This window comes from Scylla paramamosain, chromosome 8 (assembly GCF_035594125.1).
Source record: "Scylla paramamosain isolate STU-SP2022 chromosome 8, ASM3559412v1, whole genome shotgun sequence".
Taxonomy (NCBI): Eukaryota; Metazoa; Arthropoda; class Malacostraca; order Decapoda; family Portunidae; genus Scylla; species Scylla paramamosain.
In genome coordinates this window covers 4,329,084-4,349,766 of record NC_087158.1, presented here as the reverse complement: position 1 = coordinate 4,349,766, position 20,683 = coordinate 4,329,084, and the positions used below count along the sequence as shown (strand labels likewise).

The window sequence follows — 20,683 nt, the reverse complement described above, 5'->3', positions numbered from 1 at the left end:
GCAAGTGTGTGCAGCAATATGGGATAGATTGAAGACGATGTGCATGCCAGAAATGACAAAACAGAAGTGGGAAGACGTGGCAAAAGGATTCCAGAAGTATGCAGACTTTCCTAATTGCATTGGTGCAATTGATGGTAAACACATAAGGCTAATCCAGCCTACTGGTACAGGATCTTTGTACTATAATTATAAGTCCTTCTTTTCAACTGTGTTGTTAGCTGTATGTGATGCTAACTATTAATTTCTCTGTGTGGATATTGGTGCATATGGGAAAAGTAGTGACTCAGCAGTATTTAACAACTCCATCCTGTACCAAAAACTTGTGGAAAATAAACTAGATATACCAGGGACAAAGCCTATTTCCACTGCTGAGACAACATGCTTCCCTCATGTAATTGTTGGAGATGAGGCCTTTGGAATCATGGAAAATGTAATGAGGCCCTACAGTGAAAGACACCTAGCACACAAGAAGAAAATATTTAATTACAGGTTATCAAGAGCACGTAGATACATTGAATGTACCTTTGGTATCCTAGCTACCAAGTGGCGCATATTTCACAGACCTATCAATGTTAATATAGACTTTGCTGAAGAGATAATAAAGGCATGCTGCATACTACATAACTATGTTAGGGCAAGAGATGGTTACAGGTATGAAGATACACTGTTCCAAGCACCATTGGTAGGCCTACATGACAGAAATGCACCTAGGGGAGGCATGTCTGCCAACACTGCAAGGGATAAATATGCAGATTACTTCATAAATGAAGGCAAACTTGCATGGCAGGATGGAATGGTTTAGAATTACACTAAACAACAAAAACAGCAACAACAAAAAAGTTTCGAAGATAGAAAACTACTAGGTAGAGAGAGAAGGAATTTTGCTAATGTCAGGGGAAAGGGGAGAAAGCCATGTTGCTGCTCAGATGTAGTATACAAGTTGAAATAGTTAAAAAAATAAATAATAAAGTTATTCTGTTAACTTACCCATAGCTTGTTTCTCCTTAACCTCTCCTGAACTACAGAAGATATCTGCAATCTCTTCCCAGCATTTTTTTTTCAAATTCCTATCTTTATAGTACGGGGACTGCATATCCCATAAGGCTGGACGTTTTTCTATTTCATTAATGAGAAGGTCAGTGTCTATTGCCTCAAGCCTTTGCTCCGCCATGACTGCCAGTGATGGGACTGAAGAGCTGTGTGCGTGTCACGTGATAAAAAAATTCCTCCACGTGGAGTAACCCAGGGGTTGCCATAGTAACGCACATTCTCTTTCCTCATTGGTAGCAGCCCAGCCAATAAGAGAGCGCGCTGCTTTCAAAACGCGGCGTTTACCGCTGTGTGTAACCGTTCCCATATGCTTCAATGTATCTCGAGCCACTCGCCAAACGCGCGTTAGCAAGGGACCCAGACGTTAATGCGGCGTCAGGCAAAACGCCGCGTCACGTGTGACCGGTTCCTATATAGACTACCATTGACTTTGCTAACGCCGCGTTTGCTAACGCGCGTTGGAAACGCCTCGTATAAACAGGGCCTAACTGTTCAAAACAATAAAAATATAGTCTAATGACAGGCATATGTAGTCTAAAAAACATTACAGGTAAGAGAACTGCAGGAGCAAACTTGCGTGTTTCCACCACCGGATGAGCCGCCGTCTGTTTACATCTAGTAGTTACATAAGCGTCCAGTAGGTGGCAGTGATGTTAGAAAACGGGAGCCGAGTGTGTGCCACATGTGTCCCACTGGTCTCTAGCTCCAAAACTTATAGTTTAAAGCAATTGCAGCCTTAAATATGGTATGTGACAAATATGGCACATTGGGCCAGAAGAGGTTAACTTCCAAAGTGGAGCACATTCTGACCCTCTTCCCTTTTGCAGAGATCTCCATTCTTGGAGACTTCAGTGACCACCGGCTTTGGCTTTCCTCTCCCTTCACTGACCATCCTGGTGAACTAGCCTTCAACTTTGCTATCCTCCACAACCTAGCAATTGGTGCAACACCCTACTCGTATTCCTGACCGTCTTGGAGATACACCCAACATTCTTGACCTTTTCCTGACCTCTAATCTTTCTGCTTATGCTGTCACTCTTTCATCTCCATTGGGCTCCTTTGATCACAATCTCATATCTGTATCTTGTCCTATCGCTCCAATCCCTCCTCAGGATCCCCCTAAGCGAAGGTGCCTCTGGCGTTTTGCCTCTGCTAGTTTGGGGGGACCTGAGGAGGTATTTTGCTGATTTTCCTTGGAATGACTACTGCTTCCATGTTAGAGACCCGTCTTTGTGTGCTGAGCGCATAACAGAGGTGATAGTGTCTGGCATGGAGACACTATCACTCACTCTTTTTCTTGACCTAAACCTTCCAAACCTTGGTTTAACACAGCTTGTTCTCGTGCTATGTATGATAGAGAGGTGGCTCACAAAAGTACTTAAGCCTTTCATCACCAGAATCTCATGCACTTTATATTTCTGCCTGGAACCATGCCAAATCTGTTCTCCAACTAGCCAAAAACTACTTCATTAACAGAAAGTGTCAAAACCTTTCAAGATCTAACCCCTTGTGACTTCTGGCATCTAGCCAAAAATATCTCCAATAACTTTGCTTCTTCTTCTTTCCCTCCTTTATTTCAACCAGATGGCAAGAGAAGATGAAGAGAAGAAAGGTAGATGTTGAAAGACAGCTGAAAGAGTATGACTAGGCAAGGTGCAAGCATGGAGGCACAGATTCAGAGAACAATAGGAGGGACCCCATCAGGTCCATAAGCCTTCCGAGGGTTTAGGCCAGCAAAGGCAAGGAAAACATCGTTGCAAAGAATATCAATAGATAGCATGAAGTAGTCAGAGGGTGGAGGAGAGGGAGGAACAAGCCTAGAATCGTCCAAGGTAGAGTTTTTAACAAAGGTTTAAGCGAAGAGTTCAGCTTCAGAAAAAGATGTGATAGCAGTGGTGCCATCTGGTTGAAATAAAGGAGGGAAAGAAGAAGAAGCAAAGTTATTGGAGATATTTTTGGCTAGATGCCAGAAGTCACAAGGGGTTATATCTTGAAAGGTTTTGACACTTTCTGTTAATGAAGGAATTTTTGGCTAGTTGGAGAACAGATCTGGCATGGTTCCAGGCAGAAATATAAAGTGCATGAGATTCTGGTGATGGAAGGCTTAAGTACTTTTGGAGACAGCTGTAGAGAGACCACCCATTGAGGAGTGGCATGGTGGTGGAAGTGATGGTAGCACAGTAGATAAGGGTACGAACACACTGAACGCGTGAAAGGCGCGAGCGGGCGTCAGAGCGAGCGAGAGTCAAAGAGTCAAAGCGTCAAAATGTGAGGGTGTGTACACTGAGTCCGGTGCGAGCGTCAAATAGGCCGCTTCATTGATGGGAGAACTTTAGTTCGTTGTCATCTTTCGAGGCGTGTGGTCTGTTTTGTTGTTCCTCCTAATCAGTTCATCCCAAATTCAAAATGAATGTTAAAAGTAATAGGAAGCGTGCATTATTGCTGTTATTGAGTGAAACTAGTCCGGCTGTCCCATCTTCATCCAGCATGTGGGTCCATCCCATCAATAAGGAGCGCGAGACCCATGGGGAATATCATCATTTGATGCCACAACTGAGAAACGACCCCCCAAAATTCAAAGAATATTTCAGGATGTCAGCTGAAACCTTTGACTATATATTGGAACTTATTTCTCCAGTCATCTACAAGCAAACAACCAACTTAAGAAAACCCGTATCCCCAGAGGAAAGGCTTTCTGTGACATTAAGGTAAGTTCCACCATATTTGATTTGCCTACTAAAGTTTACTAAATATTTAAAGGGTATTGATACAAGTGCAAACAAAGTAATAAGTATAATCCAATTATTTTAAACGGAAACAGAGGAATAAGTTTAATCCATTTAATTTAATTGCAAACAGAGTAATAAGTACAATAGGAAAATCACAAAATGCACAAAATTATTCTAAGTAATAAGTTTCATCCAAATATTTTAAATGCAAGCAGAGGAATAAGTATAATCCATTTTTTTTTATGAAAACAGTAATCAGTATAATAACAAAAATTACAAAATGCACAAAAATTAAATATTATTCATAGGGCTGGTTAGTTGGTAATAGGAACCTGGAGAAGTGGCGTCTGGCTGATATGAGGGAGCGTCTTGCCGGGAGTTGGGGCCTTGAGAAGTGGCGTCTGGCTGATATGAGGGAGCGTCTTGCCGGGAGTTGGGGCCTTGAGAAGTGGCGTCTGGCTGATATGAGGGGGCGTCTTGCCGGGAGTAGTGGCTTTGAGAAGTGGCGTCTGGCTGATATGAGGGGGCGTCTTGCCGGGAGTAGTGGCTTTGAGAAGTGGCGTATGGCTGATATGAGGGAGCGTCTTGCCGGGAGTAGGGGCCTTGAGAAGTGGCGTCTGGCTGATAGGAGAGGGTGCCTTGAGACGGGGTGCTTGTTGTCTTCACTAGCTCTTCCTTCAGGAGCTGGGCAAATTTGATTTTGAGATCCCAAGCCTGGTCCCGAGGGAGTTTTCGCAACGATGGCAACAAAGAAAGCAGGAACATTTTGTCTTCGTCAATATCCTCTGAATCATCTTGCCCCCCTGCAATCTTTCTGAGCAGGTCCACTTTGGTTTCTTCTAAGGAGAACCACCCGGGATCTTTGTTGAGGGCTGTGACCCTCTTTTTCTTGGCCATTCCCCCTAATTTCTGCTGCGACTCTTGGTCACGAAAGGACGGAGTTTGGCTGGAGGGGGTCGAGATCGACGGAGACGGGGAGGGGCAAGGAATAACACTGGATGGTCCAGCCTCAGGAGACAAAGGGGACAACAGGGGGGTATTATCGGTTGATGCGGAATCCGTAGATTCTTGTGTCTCCTGCGGAACACCTTGTAGAGCAGCCGCAGCAGCAGTCGTATTACCGGACGACTTCCGTCCGATCATATCATCTCTCAAAAAAAAAAAGAGATTGAAATATTTCCACCGGCTGGTATACTCCTCCCTGGCCAGTCCAGGGTCCCCCGATTTGCCAGCGGGCGCTGTTTTTAGTTCCTTAAGGAATTGATCCCGCAAAGATTTGTATTTCTTCTGGACCAGTTCAACTGAAAAGAAAAACAATTACATTAAAAATAAAAGAATTGGACTTTAAATGTCTAAAAATAAAGGGTCTATACAGTTTTCGTGTAACTGTCAAAGAACACTAGTTTCCATATTGGGGGAGCTTGCGTTGAGCACACAGTCATCTCATTGAAAGGGAAAGGGAGGGGGGGTAGAGCCTCGTTATAGATTCCAATGCTTTTGGGTTACCAGGTCGATAACTTTCAATAGCATCAAACGAGATAATGAAATATTTTAACATATAGGAGTTCAAATAGTATTTTTTTTTTGCAGATTCCTGGCGACTGGGCTGTCGTTTAGAGGACTCGCCTTCACATTCCGCATGGGAGTGACAACTGTGCGAATGATCGTGCTAGAAACATGCGACGCACTCTGGAAGATATTGCAATCTACGCATATGCCGGTGCCGGATGCTCAAATTTGCAAACATGCTGCAGAGGAATATTGGACGAAGTGGAATTTCCCAAATTGCTTCGGCTCAATTGATGGCAAGCACATCCGTATCCAGTGTCCCACCAAATCCGGTTCCCAGTATTATAATTACAAACAATTTTTTTCCCTTGTACTACAAGGTGTCGCTGACGCGCGGTGCCGTTTTTTAACCATTGACGTAGGTGCCATGGGAAAGCAGAGCGACGGGGGGGTGTTTAGCAGCAGTGACCTTTTTAGGTGTTTAGAAAAAAATGCATTTAATCTCCCTGAAAGCATGCCGATCCCAAACACAAATGTCGAAACCCCTTTGATGCTTGTAGGTGATGAGGCCTACCCTCTACTACCATACTTGATGCGACCCTTCCCACGCTCAAACCTAAACATCCCTAACAAGATATTTAATTATAGATTGTCACGTGCCCGTCGTAGTGTTGAGTGCGCCTTTGGCATCATGGCAAGTAAATTTCGCATTTTGAACAAATCAATTGAAACTCAAGTGGAGTTTGCTGAACATATTGTGAAAGCATGTTGTATCTTGCACAACGTTATAATCGACAAGGAAGGCACAGATTATGACCTTTTCGATGAAACATCAACAAGCGCCATTACCCCCCTCCCTACTTCAAGGAAGCGCCAGTCAAGAAATGTAGCTCTTAATTTGCGGAATACGTTGAAAGAGTTCTTCATATCTGAGCAGGGGTCTTTGCCGTGGCAGGATGTCATGCAGTAGGTTTTAACACACGCATTTATTAATGCTATTATAGTAAATATCACAATAATAAGTGTCATGGAAGAACATTGAAAATTCCTTTCAGCGAACGTGGGGACCTACGCCCCCGGTATCCAAAGTCAGCAGAAACGATAAGCGCATGATCATCCATCCCATGCGTTTAGCGTTCGGGCGACGCAGGTTCGAGTCCCCACGTTGTTTGCAAGGTTTTTCAATGATATTCCATGACAAATAAATTTCCTATTTACTATGACATTTATGTGATCTGTGGTGTTGGCAGAATAAATATAATATGCATTTATTAAATCTAAAATCTTTATTTTTCCTATCTACCCTTTTAGAACTAGATAAGAACACCTAAAATGAAAAAAAAACGCTAAAAATAATAAAACTACATAATCAAAAAATGTTGGGATTAAGTAATTTAAGTATAGCCTGGGTAGTATGTACAAACTGCACAGAGAAACAGGTTGTGTACCTTTACTCATGTCAACTCAAATATTTGTTATAAAGTTTATATACTTGTTTTTTGTATACAGGAATATCCAAAGTAAGGGAAAATATTACTAAGTAGACTGATATATTTTTGCCAATAAATAGCGACCACAACTTACGTCTGGTGGCTCGTTAAAATTCAAAGGGGCACAGGAAAAGAATACTTCAATACAAATACGATAACTTACCGGTTGTTTCAAGTTCACTTGCTATATTTCTCCACGCCGTAGCCACATAATTGCGATCATGGTGTCGTGGGTCCTTGGCGCACCATATCGCTGGCTCTTTTAAAAGAAGGGATGCTAATTTTTCAATGTCCATCTTGAGTTTATGGAGGGAAAAGAAGAGCACACGTGCCGCTTGGACGGCAGCTGGATGCAGACTGACTGTCCACAACTCTAGATTGTACTTAGCAAGCAGATATTGCACCACTTTTCTGTAAGCGGGCCCGTTCGTCTGTCCATCTGTCCGTGTGTGTGTGTGTGTGTGTAAAATATCTGAGGACTAGCGTGTGTATTTGTCTTAAATTAACACCCTCAAAATATGTTTAATAACATATAAATGGGTTTATTTCGGTATTTCATCACTATAAATTATGATAAACACATTACGCCCTAAGAAGATTGTGATACTTTTATTTTTCACTGAAATATGCATAGAAGCAATATCTTAAGATCATCAACATAGCCCCTTGACTCTTTGACGCTTTGACGCTTGTCGCTTGAAATTATAAAATTTAAAATCTTGCCGCTTGTCGCTTACAAATGACGCTCGCTCGCTTTGACGCTCGCGTCAAATGTGCACACTGTCTGCGTTTCCCATTCATTTTACCGAAGGATAATTTATCGCTCGCTCGCTCTGACGCCCGCTCGCGCCTTTCACGCGTTCAGTGTGTTCGTACCCTAAGCCTGCCTGGCTTACTGCCTCATGCAGCCTACATAGTTTTATACTAGGCAGTTTTGCAACCCAGGATGAAGAAAATGTAGATGCAATAAGTTGCATCAGGGTATCATCGTCATATAGACGACAACATGCAGTAAAGTCCTTGGGGAGAGAGAAGGTGCGACATAAGGCTTGCCATTTCTCTCAATTCGGTGTAGGTATTTCACTCTCATATAGACGACAACATTTTTTAAAGATGAGTCCGTACATATATGGACCTGGCACTTAGCGGGTTAAGCAGTCAATCTAAGTTAAAGTGCTTTTGATCCTAAATATTTCAAGCTCATAAAAAAATATACTGACAGATTCCTTCTTACATGAAAAAACACATTATAAACTCATAATTCACTACATCTTCCATCATTCAATCTCAGAATTATTGCACAAACTTAAATTTTGAATAAATATGTGACCCAATCTACATTAATAATAATTAAATTTTGAATAAATATATGATCCAATCTACATTAATAATAATTAATGGTCAAACTATTAATTCAAGCAAAATCAATTTGTTTATCTCTTCTTATATATAGGGAGGCAAGTGCTTGTGAGAGGGTGGAGAAGGGGTTTAGTAAAATTTGCTATAAGAGTCAGACAGATTTGTGATGTCTTATTTTTCTATGAATAATTATGAGATGAATGCCAAAACTGGAAATGTTGGTGTAAGACAAACTGAATGGAGTGAGAATGGACTATGATAGCATGGCTGTTTATGGATGAAACTGTTGCTTATAGAGCAAAAGGGAACTTCAGAGCTGTGGATCAATTCCAGTCTGTGTGTGTATAAAACAGAAACAGGCGAATGTGGGAGAAAAAAAAGGGTATGGGAGAAATAGAGATAAGTAACTTAGGCAGAGTATACAGATAAGTGTATCAGCAGTGAAAAGATGTGGCATGGTTATGTATACAGAGGGAATGGAGGTGAGTTTAATTACCTTGGGGCAGGAATATGTAAACAAGGTGCTATGGATAGAAATTTGCTACAAAAGTTTCACGTCATAGGATCACCAGCAAGGGTTATGAAAGGAAGTGTCTATAAATGTAAGGAAAGGTTCAAGTAATAGTATTCACCAATCAACATTACAGGTAAAAAGTAAGGCACATCAGTATAGTGTAAGTCTTGAGGAATTTAGTTACCTGAAGGATACATAGAGTTGAAAAAGGAAGGGGAGAACAGGAAACACATGTACTTTTGTTTCCAACCCAGTTCACATATGAGATGCATCCAATTTACTACTACATCACCTCCACACTTTAATATTTCCACTGTTATTTAATATCCGTTCTTCCAGCTATACTAACCAAAAAAAGAAAACACTTACACCAATCAAGGGCAACTACAGTTTTGTCAAACTCGGGCTCATCTTCAATCCTCACTTCCTTCACCTCTGGACGTTGTTTCTTAGCATCTGGTGCAGGCTCTGGAGAGCGGGAGCGGGACAAGGCTCTCTTCTCTCCCCGTCTACTTGTGCCTCCTGACTCCTCAGTCTCTGAGACCTCCTGCTTCACCTCCACAGCTTCTTCTTTTATCTCTAATTCTTCCTCCTTGACATTCACGTCCATCCCATTGCCAGCATCACTCTTATCAGCTGTGGTAAGACAAGATATTTTAGTTCACAATGTAGAAGCAAAATGCTAAACAATAAAGTAGACATATGACAAGAAACCATACACAGCAGTTAGGTCTAGAAATCTGGACTAAAGATGTCAAGATTAAATATTTTTCCAGGAAACTCTCCTATACATGCAAAGTCAAAGAAATATAAAATACACAAGGCATCACTTGATCATAATACATATGCATGTTGAATAGTGAATATAAGAGGATAATGGATGTTTAAGGCACTTTAAGAGGATGGCAATTTGGTTGAAGGGTTTTTTAGAGAGAGAGAGAGAGTAGTAGTCTTAAAAGATATAATGGTACTCAAACATATCTAAACATTATCAGTGTGTTTAATGCAACCATTTCAAGAAAAACCTTCACATCTTCACATGTGACTTGAAACACCCACAACAACAACCACTATACAAATATTCTTTGCACTCCACCAATCTTTTTTTTAAAAAGTAAAGAAATAATGAAAATCCTTCAGATAAATGTCATGGTGCAATGAATTAGTAAATGATGACCCAGTTAAGTTTTGTAAGCAAGACTGACAAGATCTCATTTCACTATCATCACCAGGTATGGCAATAGAAGTGGGAAGACATGTACTGAATGGTTTGTGCATTTTCCTTCCAACAATTCTCAATGGAATTTCACATGCAAAAAAAATGCAAACCCACATTAAGACAAACTGGTATGCACAGGACACTTGGTACCCGGGAGATTGCATCCTTGCAAAAGAGAGGTGGCTCCTATGAAACAGCACACTTAAGCATCATCATCCTTTTATAAAGGATGATGGTGCCAGAAGCTCTAAAATATTTGTTAAAAGTCTTAACAAAAATTATAATGTCCAAAATCTTATTCACTATAATAAACATATTATATTAGTATGACAAAAAAAAAAATTCTTACTGTCATGAATATTAGCTTCTAAAAACCATAATTACTTTCAATCTGTCTGCAATACTAGACAAAAGAAAGCAAGAGGCAAAATCTGCACTTTGTCCATACTTCAAGACAAATAAAAAGAACCTGACTTTAAATAAATAGATAAATTAAATACACAATATCATGAGTAAATGAAAAAAAAAGCTACAAAAATGTTAAAAATCCATTTTCACAGTAACACCCAAAATCAGATTTAAGTAAAGAGAAGTGATAGCATTACTGAAAGACAGAAAGCAAATTGAAGAACAAGTATTTATGAAGAAAGCAAATTAAAGGTTGAAAATAATAATAATACAGGGGGTCCTTGGGTTATGCCAGAGTTCCACTCTTAGACCGTCATAAACTAAATTTCGGTGGGTCAGAACCTAAGTAACCATCTACAGTATGTAAAAAATCAATCAATCAATAAAATACATAAATATATAAATAAATAAATAAATAAATAAATAAATAAATAAATAAAAACCCTTGCCTTTACTCTTATGGTTGGCTCACTCTACACTTGCTGCTTTCACATAACCACCAGCAGCTTCACCCTACACCTTAAGATTGAATAATATATAAAAATAAATAAATAAAACAAAAGAAAGATGCCACAGCATCAGTCACATGGCACTCCTGCCTCAAGGTTATGCAAATCAGCACAAACCTTATAGCCATATTATTAAATTCCCCGTTCTTCCCGTCCCCACCCACGGGTGTGTAGTAGATAAGAACAACTCCATCCCATTCCCACCCATGGGGTTCACCACAGTGACCAAGATTAATGTTGGTAGCCCTTTCAAACCAATAATTCTGAGAAATGAGACAATGAGTGAATTCTTCACTTACATTTTCACTAATATACATTATATAATGTAAAATAATGCATAAAGTTGATGATCTACAAGTAAATAACAAATGAAGAAAATCAGATATGTTGGTGACCTTGAAGATCACTTGTTGTGGTCCCAGAGGCTGACTAGGCCTACCAGTATTAGTTGCCAGTTATGCCACCCTGAATGGCTCATGCATTTATATAAACCATTATCTAATGTTTCCGAATCACGCTCTCTATCACACTGCCACACACACTGCTGGCACGAGATGCTCACTTTTACAGACAGTGTGTGTATTTACCTAGTTTACCTAGTTGTATTTACCTAGTTGTGACATACAGGAGAGGAGCTAAGCCCATACTGTCCTGTCTCCATAACTGTTTTTATCCAACTCTTCCTTAAAGTCATGAATATTTGTAGCACACACCACTTCCCCTTCCAGTCCATTCCATGCCTCTATGCTTCTATGAGGGAAGCTAAACTTCCCTTCTGCAGGTGGTTACTTTTAGTTTTCTTCTATGTCCTCCTATTTCTCTTTTGTTCATTATAATGAGATGTTCCCTATTTAGCTTCTCCATCCCATTCAGCAATCTGTACAATGCAATCAAGTCACCTCTCTCTCTCATCTCTTTTCCAAGGTTGGGAGTTGCATTCTAGCTAGTCACTCCTCATATGAAAAATCTTGCAATTGTTATCATTTTTATGGCTGCTCTCTGTATTCCTTCCAACTTTGTTTTTTTTTTTTCATGAGGTGGCCAAATTATCACTGCATATTCTAATCTTGGACGTATCATTGTGGTGATTATTTTCCTCATCATTTCTATATCCAGATAAGCAAAGGCAACTCTTATGTTTCTTAGTAGGCTGAGAGTTTCACCTGTTATCTTGTTAATATGTTTTTCTGGTGATAAATTCTAATAGAAAATCACTCCCAGATCTTTTTTCTATTGTTGTCTTATTTATTATTTCATTTCCCATCTTATCATGTAACCTTCTGTTACTTTTTTCCAAATTCGATCTTTTTACACTTACCAGAGTTAAATTCCATTTGCCATCTGTTGCTCCACTCCCACACCTTGTCTATATCTCTTTGTAATTCTTCACAATCTTCCGTTCCCTTCACTCTTCTCATAAGTTTTGCATCGTCAGCAAAAAGACTCATATACCAGATACATTCTCCACCATATCATTTATATACACCACAAACATTATTGGTGCCAACAATGATCCTTGAGAGACCCCACTTAATAATGCACTCCACACCGATGTCAGGTCCCTAATTACTGTTCGCATCTCTGTTTTAAAGGAAATCGTCCATCCATTTCAGCATTTTTTTCATTTACAACACCTATCTTTCCAGCTCCCACAGCAATATATTATATGGCACTTTATCAAAAGCTTTTCTTAAATCTTTCTTAAATACAGTCTGCCCATCTCTCTCCTGTATGATATCAATCACTCTTGAATAATAGCATAATAAACTAGTGTCACAAGATTTCCCTTTTCTAAAGCCAAACTGACAAGTTGTGAATGTCCTTATCTTCCAAAAATTTGGTCCATTTGTTCTTTATTATCCTTTCACATATTTTTTGCAACCACACTCCTCAGCAAAACTGGTCTATAATTTAGTGGGTCTTGTGTGTCTCCTCCTTTAAATATGAGTACAATGTTTGCTCTTTTCCAATCCTGTAGAACTATTCCTTCATTAAAGACTGATTCACACACATCAGTGACATATCAGTGTCGTGTCCGCTCAGTGTCAGTGAAATCCGTGTTGTTTTCGTGACGTCTACGCACATACATCCGTGGTGATGCTGTACAGCATGAAATCTGTGTTTTCCAGGATGGCAAAGTTTTCAGACGTGGAGCTGGCAATGATTGCCATAATTCTTGATGAAGAGGAAGAGGCAGAACAAAAAGTGAAGAAGAGAAAGTGGGTACATGAAGTGTGGCAGAAAAGAGAAACTGAAGGAGAGTTTGCGACTCTGTACAAGGAATAAACTGATGATGAAACAAAATTTTTCCAGTACTTTAGAATTATTTACTGTACTTATCTAAATCCATGCTGGAGATTTCACAGACTTTAACAACTCTTACTAGTTTATTTTTATACTAAGTGACAGTACATTAATTTGTTTTAAACGGCCAAAATTCATCCTTACTTATGTGTGTTTCTTCATGTTAGTGATTACTCTAATGTTTTAAGTTGTATATTGAATAGTTAAGAATCCTGAAAGTTGAAAAGTAGTTCTGCAAAGAATTGATGCTGTCTGGAACTTTTTTTTTTTTTATGTAGGAAGGACACTGGGTCCCATAAAAAGGGTCAAAGCAGTGGTCAAAAATTGACGAATAAGTGTCTTGAAACCTCCCTCTTGAAGGAATTCAAGTCATAGGAAGGTGGAAATACAGAAGCAGGCAGAGAGTTCCAGACTTTACCAGAGAAAGGGATGAATGATTGAGAATACTGGTTAACTCTTGCATTAGAGAGGTGGACAGAATAGGGATGAGAGAAAGAAATAAGTCTTGTGCAGCGAGGCCACGGAAGGAGGGGAGGCATGAAGTTAGCAAGATCAGAAGAGCAGTTAGCATGAAACTAGCGGCAGAAGACATCTAGATATGCAACATTGCAGCGGTGAGAGAGAGACTGAAGACAGTCAGTTAGAGGAGAGGAGTTGATGAGACGAAAAGCTTTTGATTCCACCCTGTCTAGAAGAGCAGTATGAGTGGAATCCCCCCAGACATGTGAAGCATACTCCATACATGGACAGATAAGGCTCTTGTAGAGTTAGCAGCTGGGGGGGTGAGAAAAACTGGCAGAGACGTCTCAGAACGCCTAACTTCATAGAAGCTGTTATAGTTAGAGATGAGAATGTGAAGTTTCCAGTTCAGATTATAAGTAAAGGACAGACCGAGGATGTTCAGTGTAGAAGAGGGGGACAGTTGAGTGTCATTGAAGAAGAGGGGATAGTTGTCTGGAAGGTTGTGTCGAGCTAATAGATGGAGGAATTGAGTTTTTGAGGCATTGAACAATACCAAGTTTGCTCTGCCCCAATCAGAAGTTTTAGAAAGATCAGAAGTCAAGCATTCGGTGGCTTCCCTGCATGATATGTTTACCTCCTGAAAGGTTGGATGTCTATGAAAAGACGTGGAAAAGTGCAGGGTGGTATCATCAGCATAGGAGTGGATAGGACAAGAAGTTTGGTTTAGAAGATCATTAATGAATAAGAAGAAGAGAGTGGCTGACAGGACAGAACCCTGAGGAACACCACTGTTAATAGATTTAGAAGAACAGTGACCGTCTACCACAGCAGCAATAGAACGGTCAGAAAGGAAACTTGAGATAACGTTACAGAGAGAAGGACAGAAACACTAGGAGGGTAGTTTGGAAATCAAAGCTTTGTGCCAGACTCTATCAAAAGCTTTTGATATGTCCAAGGCAACAGCAAAAGTTTCACCAAAATCTCTAAAAGAGGATGACCAAGACTCAGTAAGGAAAGCCAGAAGATCACCAGCAGAGCGGCCTTGATGGAACCCATACTGGCGATCAGATAGAAGGTTGTGAAGTGATAGAAGTTTAAAAATCTTCCTGTTGAGGATAGATTCAAAAACTTTAGATAGGCAGGAAATTAAAGCAATAGGAAGGTAGTTTGAGGAATTAGAACAGTCACCCTTTTTAGGAACAGGTTGAATGTAGGCAAACTTCCAGCAAGAAGGAAAGGTAGATGTTGACAGACAGAGCTGAAAGAGTTTGACTAGACAAGGTGCAAGCACGGAGGCACAGTTTCGGAGAACAATAGGAGGGACCCCATCAGAACCATAAGCCTTCCGAGGGTTTAGGCCAGCGAGGGCATGGAAAACATCATTGCGAACAATTTTAATATGTGGCATGAAGTAGTCAGAGGGTGGAGGAGAGGGAGAAACAAGCCCAGAATCGTCCAAGGTAGGGTTTTTAGCAAAGGTTTGAGCGAAGAGTTCAGCTTTAGAAATAGATGTGATAGCAGTGGTGCCATCTGGTTGAAATAGAGGAGGGAAAGAAGAAGCAAAGTTATTGGAGATACTTTTGGCTAGATGCCAGAAATCACAAGAGGAGTTAGATCTTGAAAGGTTTTGACATTTTCTGTTAATGAAGGAGTTGTTGGCTAGTTGGAGAACAGACTTGGCATGGTTCCGGGCAGAAATATAAAGTGCATGAGATTCTGGTGATGGAAGGCTTAAGTATCTTTTGTGGGCCACCACAATCATGTATAGCACGAGAACAAGCTGTGTTAAACAAAGGTTTAGAAGGTTTAGGACAAGAAAAAGAGTGAGGAATGTACGCCTCCATGCCAGACACTATCACCTCTGTTATGCGCTCAGCACACAAAGATGGGTCTCTGACACGGAAGCAGTAGTCATTCCAAGGAAAATCAGCAAAATACCTCCTCAGGTTCCCCCAACTAGCAGAGGCAAAATGCCAAAGGCACCTTTGCTTAGGGGGATCCTGAGGAGGGATTGGAGCAATAGGACAAGATAAGATAAGATAAGCAGATAGCTTCTGTTGCTGATCTTCATATGTTACTGATGTATGTTCTTGCAATGGCTGAGGTGAGGGATGTGGAGTTGAGGCTGATGATGTAGAAGCTGAAGGCTCAGGTAGTCTTTCAAATGAATGTTGACTGATAAGCATTTGCATTTCATATTTCTGTACTGTGGCAAATATTTCAGATTTTGCTACATTCAAATAATAAGGGGTTAAAGTTTTCAGAGTTGGAGCAATGCCTGCTAGAAATGTGTCAACAGGGTGTGATGAGGTGGAAGCAGTTTGATTTTCTTATTTACTGATCAAGTACTCGATTAATTTTGCAGAAGCTGTTTGTAGAGGTGCCACTTTCTTCTTTGATTTTCCTGCTGATGATTTTAACTTTAGCTTCAAAAGTAGGCTTTGGTGAGGGCAATGGTTGTCTGCAAATTTTCATGTAGGCCTCTGTCCAATACTGTTGGTTCCCCTGCATCTTTCAGGATGTTCTCTTCTTTGTCCTCCTGTTGTTCTACAACATCATCATGATTGTTTCCTTCATGTTCCTCACTTGCGATGTTCCCTTAGGTTTCCCTCTCGCGCATGTATATCTTTAAAAAGTTTAATTGCTCCGAAAATTTATACAGTTTAATTTTCTTTGCACTTTGCCCATCCTTAGTTGAAGTCTTCTTCATGGATTTTCTGTAATTGTCCCTTATACTGTTCCATCTGCTTTTACATGATGAACCCCACAAAAAAAAGTTTTAATATAAGTTAAATTTCCTTCTTTCAGCTACCTAGCTACGGGGGATTCCTTAAGGACAATTTCGTTCAGCTACCACTTGGGGCATAGCACAGTGTACAAAATTGTCATGGACACTTGCAGGATAATAACAGAAAATCTCATGAGCGAAGTACTACCAAAACCTTCAACAGAGATCTAGAAATCCATTGCTAAGGCAAGGTGCACATTGAGACGCAGGGCAGCACAGAGCAGGGCAGACGCAGGGCAGGGCAGGGCAGGGCAGGGCAGCACAGCGTAGCACAGGCGTGGTGCGCACATTGAGGAGCAGGCTGTCGTCCTGTGCGGTAGTGTTGATCATGGCTGTTGCCAAAAATTACTTTGGAAACCTTAGTTCCGATTCCGACTCAGAAAACGAGTTTGAGAAAGTAAAGTTATTATATGACATTTGTAGAGCAAAGAGGTCAGTGTGGAGGAGTGAATACATGGAGAAGAGGAAAACACATGGAGAATTTGCTTTAACTTCTGAGCTGTCTGATGCAAGATACAAGAACTATTTCAGATTAAGCCGAGATCAATTTGAAGATATGCACACAATGATACACAGTGACATATTCTCTGAAGGATGCAACGCCCAGAAACCAATCGGGAGTAGAGAAAAACTGGCTGTGTTTTTAAGGTGAGTTTATTTTTCTGCAAATCCTTTTTTGAAGAATATAGGAACTGAGGCAAAAATTTTGTAAATAAACATTTTCGCTTGTCTATTCATACATTATAATGTTTCAATAAAGAATTGTAAAAGAAAAATAATAGGGACTGAGGCAGAAATCCTCTAAATAAACATTTTCGCTTTACTGCTCATACGTAATAATGTTTCCATTATTAGCCTACATAATAAAGAGTTGTAAAAATAAAAATAATAGGAAAAATAATTTTAATTTCATACTCAAAGAGAGAGAGAGAGAGAGAGAGAGAGAGAGAGAGAGAGAGAGAGAGAGAGAGAGAGAGAGAGAGAGAGAGTACATTCATCACCAATAAACAACGTAATCACACATGGCTTTCAGAGCATAAAATAATTTGATGTGAAATCATGGGATGCATCCTGATGCTCTTGCGAACACATGGGGTGAGATTGTGATGTATCAGCAGTAGATGGATCAGTAGGTGTAGTACATACAAGAGGAGTAGAACCATACGAGGAGTGAGAGGAGTGACCTTGGGAATGAGGAGACATGCCTAACAAGGTCTCTTCAGCGTCCGAAACTATACGGAATACTTCCCGCTTGATCATGTGCTGTGATGCTGGTGGCATTTTAGCCGTTGTTGCATACATAGCCATGAAAAACTGATATAGGGGATCTCTTTCCTCCTGTCCTAATTTGTCTTCCAGCTTTTTCCTTTCAAGTGCTCTGTGTTTGGCTCTCTCTTCATGATTTGCAATGGATTGTTTCAGTAGAGAATTAATATCTGCTTTCATTTTACGATTGTCTACAATCTTTTTCTTCTTTATTGTTCTCGAATGAGCTGAAGGGTCCACAATACTCTCACTATTATCATCGCGATCATCATCATCATGAACGTTGTCATGGGGCACATTTTCATGTAAATCAGTGGTGGGTTCTGTACTCCTTTCTTCATCGGAACTAATATCACCTTCAACAGTCCGTTGAGTGTCATTGTCAGTCCCAGTTACATTTGAGCTTGTCTCTCTGTTGGCCATGTATGGTACCAGAAATTCCATTTGCTGCTGATATTTCCATGGCTTAATCACAACAGCACATGATCCACTCGTACCCTTTAATTTCTTTTGCCTCCTAAGGGCGTCACAATGACAATTATGTATTTTTAGCCATGCCTCCTTTGCAGCAGCCCCTGTACAAAATAGAACATAATTAACACTATAAGAGAGAGAGAGAGAGAGAGAGAGAGAGAGAGAGAGAACAGGGTAAAACTATAGTCGAGCTTAATATCTTTTCAGATATCTGGCTACTGGAGATTCCTATAAAAGCATTGGCTATAGCTACAGAATAGGGGATCGGACCGTGTCAAATATATTCAGTCAAGTAGCAACTGCTGTGTGGAACAACATGCAACCTGTCTATTTACCAGAACCCACAATGGAAACATGGGAGAAAGTGGCATGTGATTTTGAAAAAAAGTGGCACTTGCCACATTGTGTGGGAGCAATTGATGGAAAACGTATATGCATCCGAAAACCATCAAACAGTGGGTCATCCTTCTTTAATTATAAGGAGACATTTTCAATTGTGTTGATGGCCACTGTTGACTCATCATATAGATTCACTACAATAGACGTGGGGTCCATGGGCCGTTTTAGTGACGGACATGTTTTTAGCAACTCTGCACTGGGAAAGAAAATTGTAAGCAAATCTTTGAATATACCTAAACCAAAACCCATTGAAGATGTACAAGGAGAATTGCCATCTATGTTTGTTGGAGATGCTGCATTTCCACTGCTAGATAATTTATTGCGTCCATATCCTAAATCAAAGACAAAGGATAATTTTGAAAATAAAGTATTTAATTACAGACTGTCACGAGCAAGGCAAACAGTTGAGTGTGCCTTTGGTATATTGGCTTCTCAATTCAGGGTATTCATGCGGCCATTTACTATAAAGGTAGAAACAGTTGATAACATGGTAAAGGCAGCTTGTGTTCTTCACAATTACTTGGGAACACATATGTCAACAGATGCGCATGAGGAACTCAAAACATTGCCAAATGTATCTAGATGTACTGTCTCTGCATTTCAAGTGAGAGAGCAGTTCAAACTCTATTTCAATTCAGCAACAGGAAGTCTGCCTTGGCAAACAGAGAGTGTTCGTCGAGGAAAATATTAAAAGACAAGAGGAAGAAATAACTGGAAAAAGGTAATGCTAATGATGTGAACAAAAAAAAAAAAACATAGTGAGAACATAGACAGTAGGCATGGTAATATTTTTTGTATAAATTTTGTTGTGTAATAAAATCTGCATCAGATATTAGTTTTCATTGAAAAAACCCGATAATTACTAATTACAATAAATGTACATCTCAAGAGTGATTTTCATAATAACACTGCCAATATATATATATATATATATATATATATATATATATAATCCCATACTCACCATCTTTTAATTGTAGACTCAATGCAATGTCAGCCCATAACTCGTCCTTATAAGTTCCTCTCATATAATCAGGATGACTAGTGTCATACAGCAGTCTTTGATGGCGAACAGCCTCTATGAGTTGCTCCGTGGACGACATTGTGAGTACTAAAGAGTGAGTTGCTATCAAGCTGCGCCGCACGTGGCACAGGAAACTGCGTTCGAACGACTGCATCACGCAGGCCAACACAGGCTGCATCTGTGCTGTGCTGTCCTGCGTGTCAATATGCGTGCTTAGGTTTAAACCAGTGAGATGCAGTTTTCTGCCCTGCTCTGTGCTGTGTCGCCTGTGTTGCCTGCGTCTCAATGTGCGCTCGGCCTAATGACTTTTCAACACTTTGGAATTTTCCTAACTGCTTGGGAGCTTTGGACGGCAAATATTTTACCATTCACAAGCTTCCCCAAATAGTGGTTCTCTGTACTTTAACTATAAGAAGACATTTTCAATTGTCTTGTTGGCACTTGTTGATGCACATTACAATTTCATCACAATTTATGTTGGTGCATATGGAAAAAGCAGTGATGGTGGAATTTTTGCAAATTCTGGTAAGCAAAGCACTACAGCGAGGCACATTATCAGTACCAGGCAATGCTACATTGCCAGGCACAAATACTAAGGTTCTGTACGTAATGGTGGATGATGAAGCCATCCCTCTAAAAACTTATTTGATGTGACCACATCCTGGGCAAGATTTGGATAATTCTAGGCATGTCTTTAATTATAGACTGTCTTGTGTCAGAAGAGTTGTTGAAAATACGTTTGGCAATATGTAACCGATGTTTAGAATATGTAACCGAAGAATTCAAACAAAACCAGAAAATGTTGATCACATGATACTTGCAATCTGTGTTCTGCATAATGTCATTAGAAAATATGATGTAAAAACACGCCCATATGAGGTAAATGCAACCGTGCCTAAAACAGCAGAAGCAAGACTTGAAAATCTGCCTTTGCAGGGTGGAAATGCAACAAGAGATGCATTAACTGTAAGAGAGCTGTACAAAGATTACTTTAATTCAGAGGCTGGATCTGTACCATGGCAGTTTTCATGACTGCAGATTTGAAAATGAAAGGCAGAGAAATATAAAAAAAAAAAACCCAGCAAAAATAAACCTGACATTTAGTGTGACTACAAAATTAAGTATATATTAAATACATCAATAAAAAAGAAAAATGCAATGTGAGGTGAGGTGTGGTGT

At 40.0% G+C, this 20,683-nt stretch overlaps 3 protein-coding genes across 3 annotated transcripts in view; 1 reads left to right on the top strand and 2 right to left on the bottom strand.

Annotated features, from left to right (window-relative positions):
- The window catches only part of LOC135102730 (uncharacterized), a 41,493-nt gene that overhangs the window by 5,714 nt on the left and 15,096 nt on the right, over window positions 1–20,683 (bottom strand). Inside the window, exon 3 of the mRNA XM_064008233.1 lies at window positions 9,021–9,287. Within this exon, the coding sequence (XP_063864303.1) occupies window positions 9,021–9,287 (267 nt within the window). The remainder of the gene's footprint in view (window positions 1–9,020; window positions 9,288–20,683) is intronic.
- Window positions 3,187–6,946, top strand: LOC135102732 (uncharacterized). The gene is made up of 2 exons (XM_064008235.1): window positions 3,187–3,758; window positions 5,370–6,946. Exons 1-2 carry the CDS (start codon window positions 3,457–3,459, stop codon window positions 6,256–6,258), a joined length of 1,191 nt encoding a protein of 396 aa, XP_063864305.1. The 5' UTR covers window positions 3,187–3,456; the 3' UTR covers window positions 6,259–6,946.
- Window positions 3,829–7,076, bottom strand: LOC135102733 (uncharacterized). Its single transcript, XM_064008236.1, has 2 exons — window positions 6,942–7,076; window positions 3,829–5,080 (listed from the first exon to the last, which is right to left on the bottom strand). The coding sequence occupies exons 1-2, from the start codon at window positions 7,072–7,074 to the stop codon at window positions 4,071–4,073; spliced, it is 1,143 nt and encodes a 380-aa protein (XP_063864306.1). The 5' UTR covers window positions 7,075–7,076; the 3' UTR covers window positions 3,829–4,070.

Excerpts from the sequence above, each read along its gene's own strand:
- LOC135102732 (XM_064008235.1), top strand. The coding sequence starts at position 3,457 with ATGAATGTTAAAAGTAATAGGAAGCGTGCATTATTGCTGTTATTGAGT. Across the intron at positions 3,759-5,369 it reads AGGCTTTCTGTGACATTAAG|ATTCCTGGCGACTGGGCTGT; the intron begins GTAAGTTCCACC and ends TTTTTTTTGCAG.
- LOC135102733 (XM_064008236.1), bottom strand. The coding sequence starts at position 7,074 with ATGGACATTGAAAAATTAGCATCCCTTCTTTTAAAAGAGCCAGCGATA. Across the intron at positions 5,081-6,941 it reads AAGTGAACTTGAAACAACCG|TTGAACTGGTCCAGAAGAAA; the intron begins GTAAGTTATCGT and ends TTTTCTTTTCAG.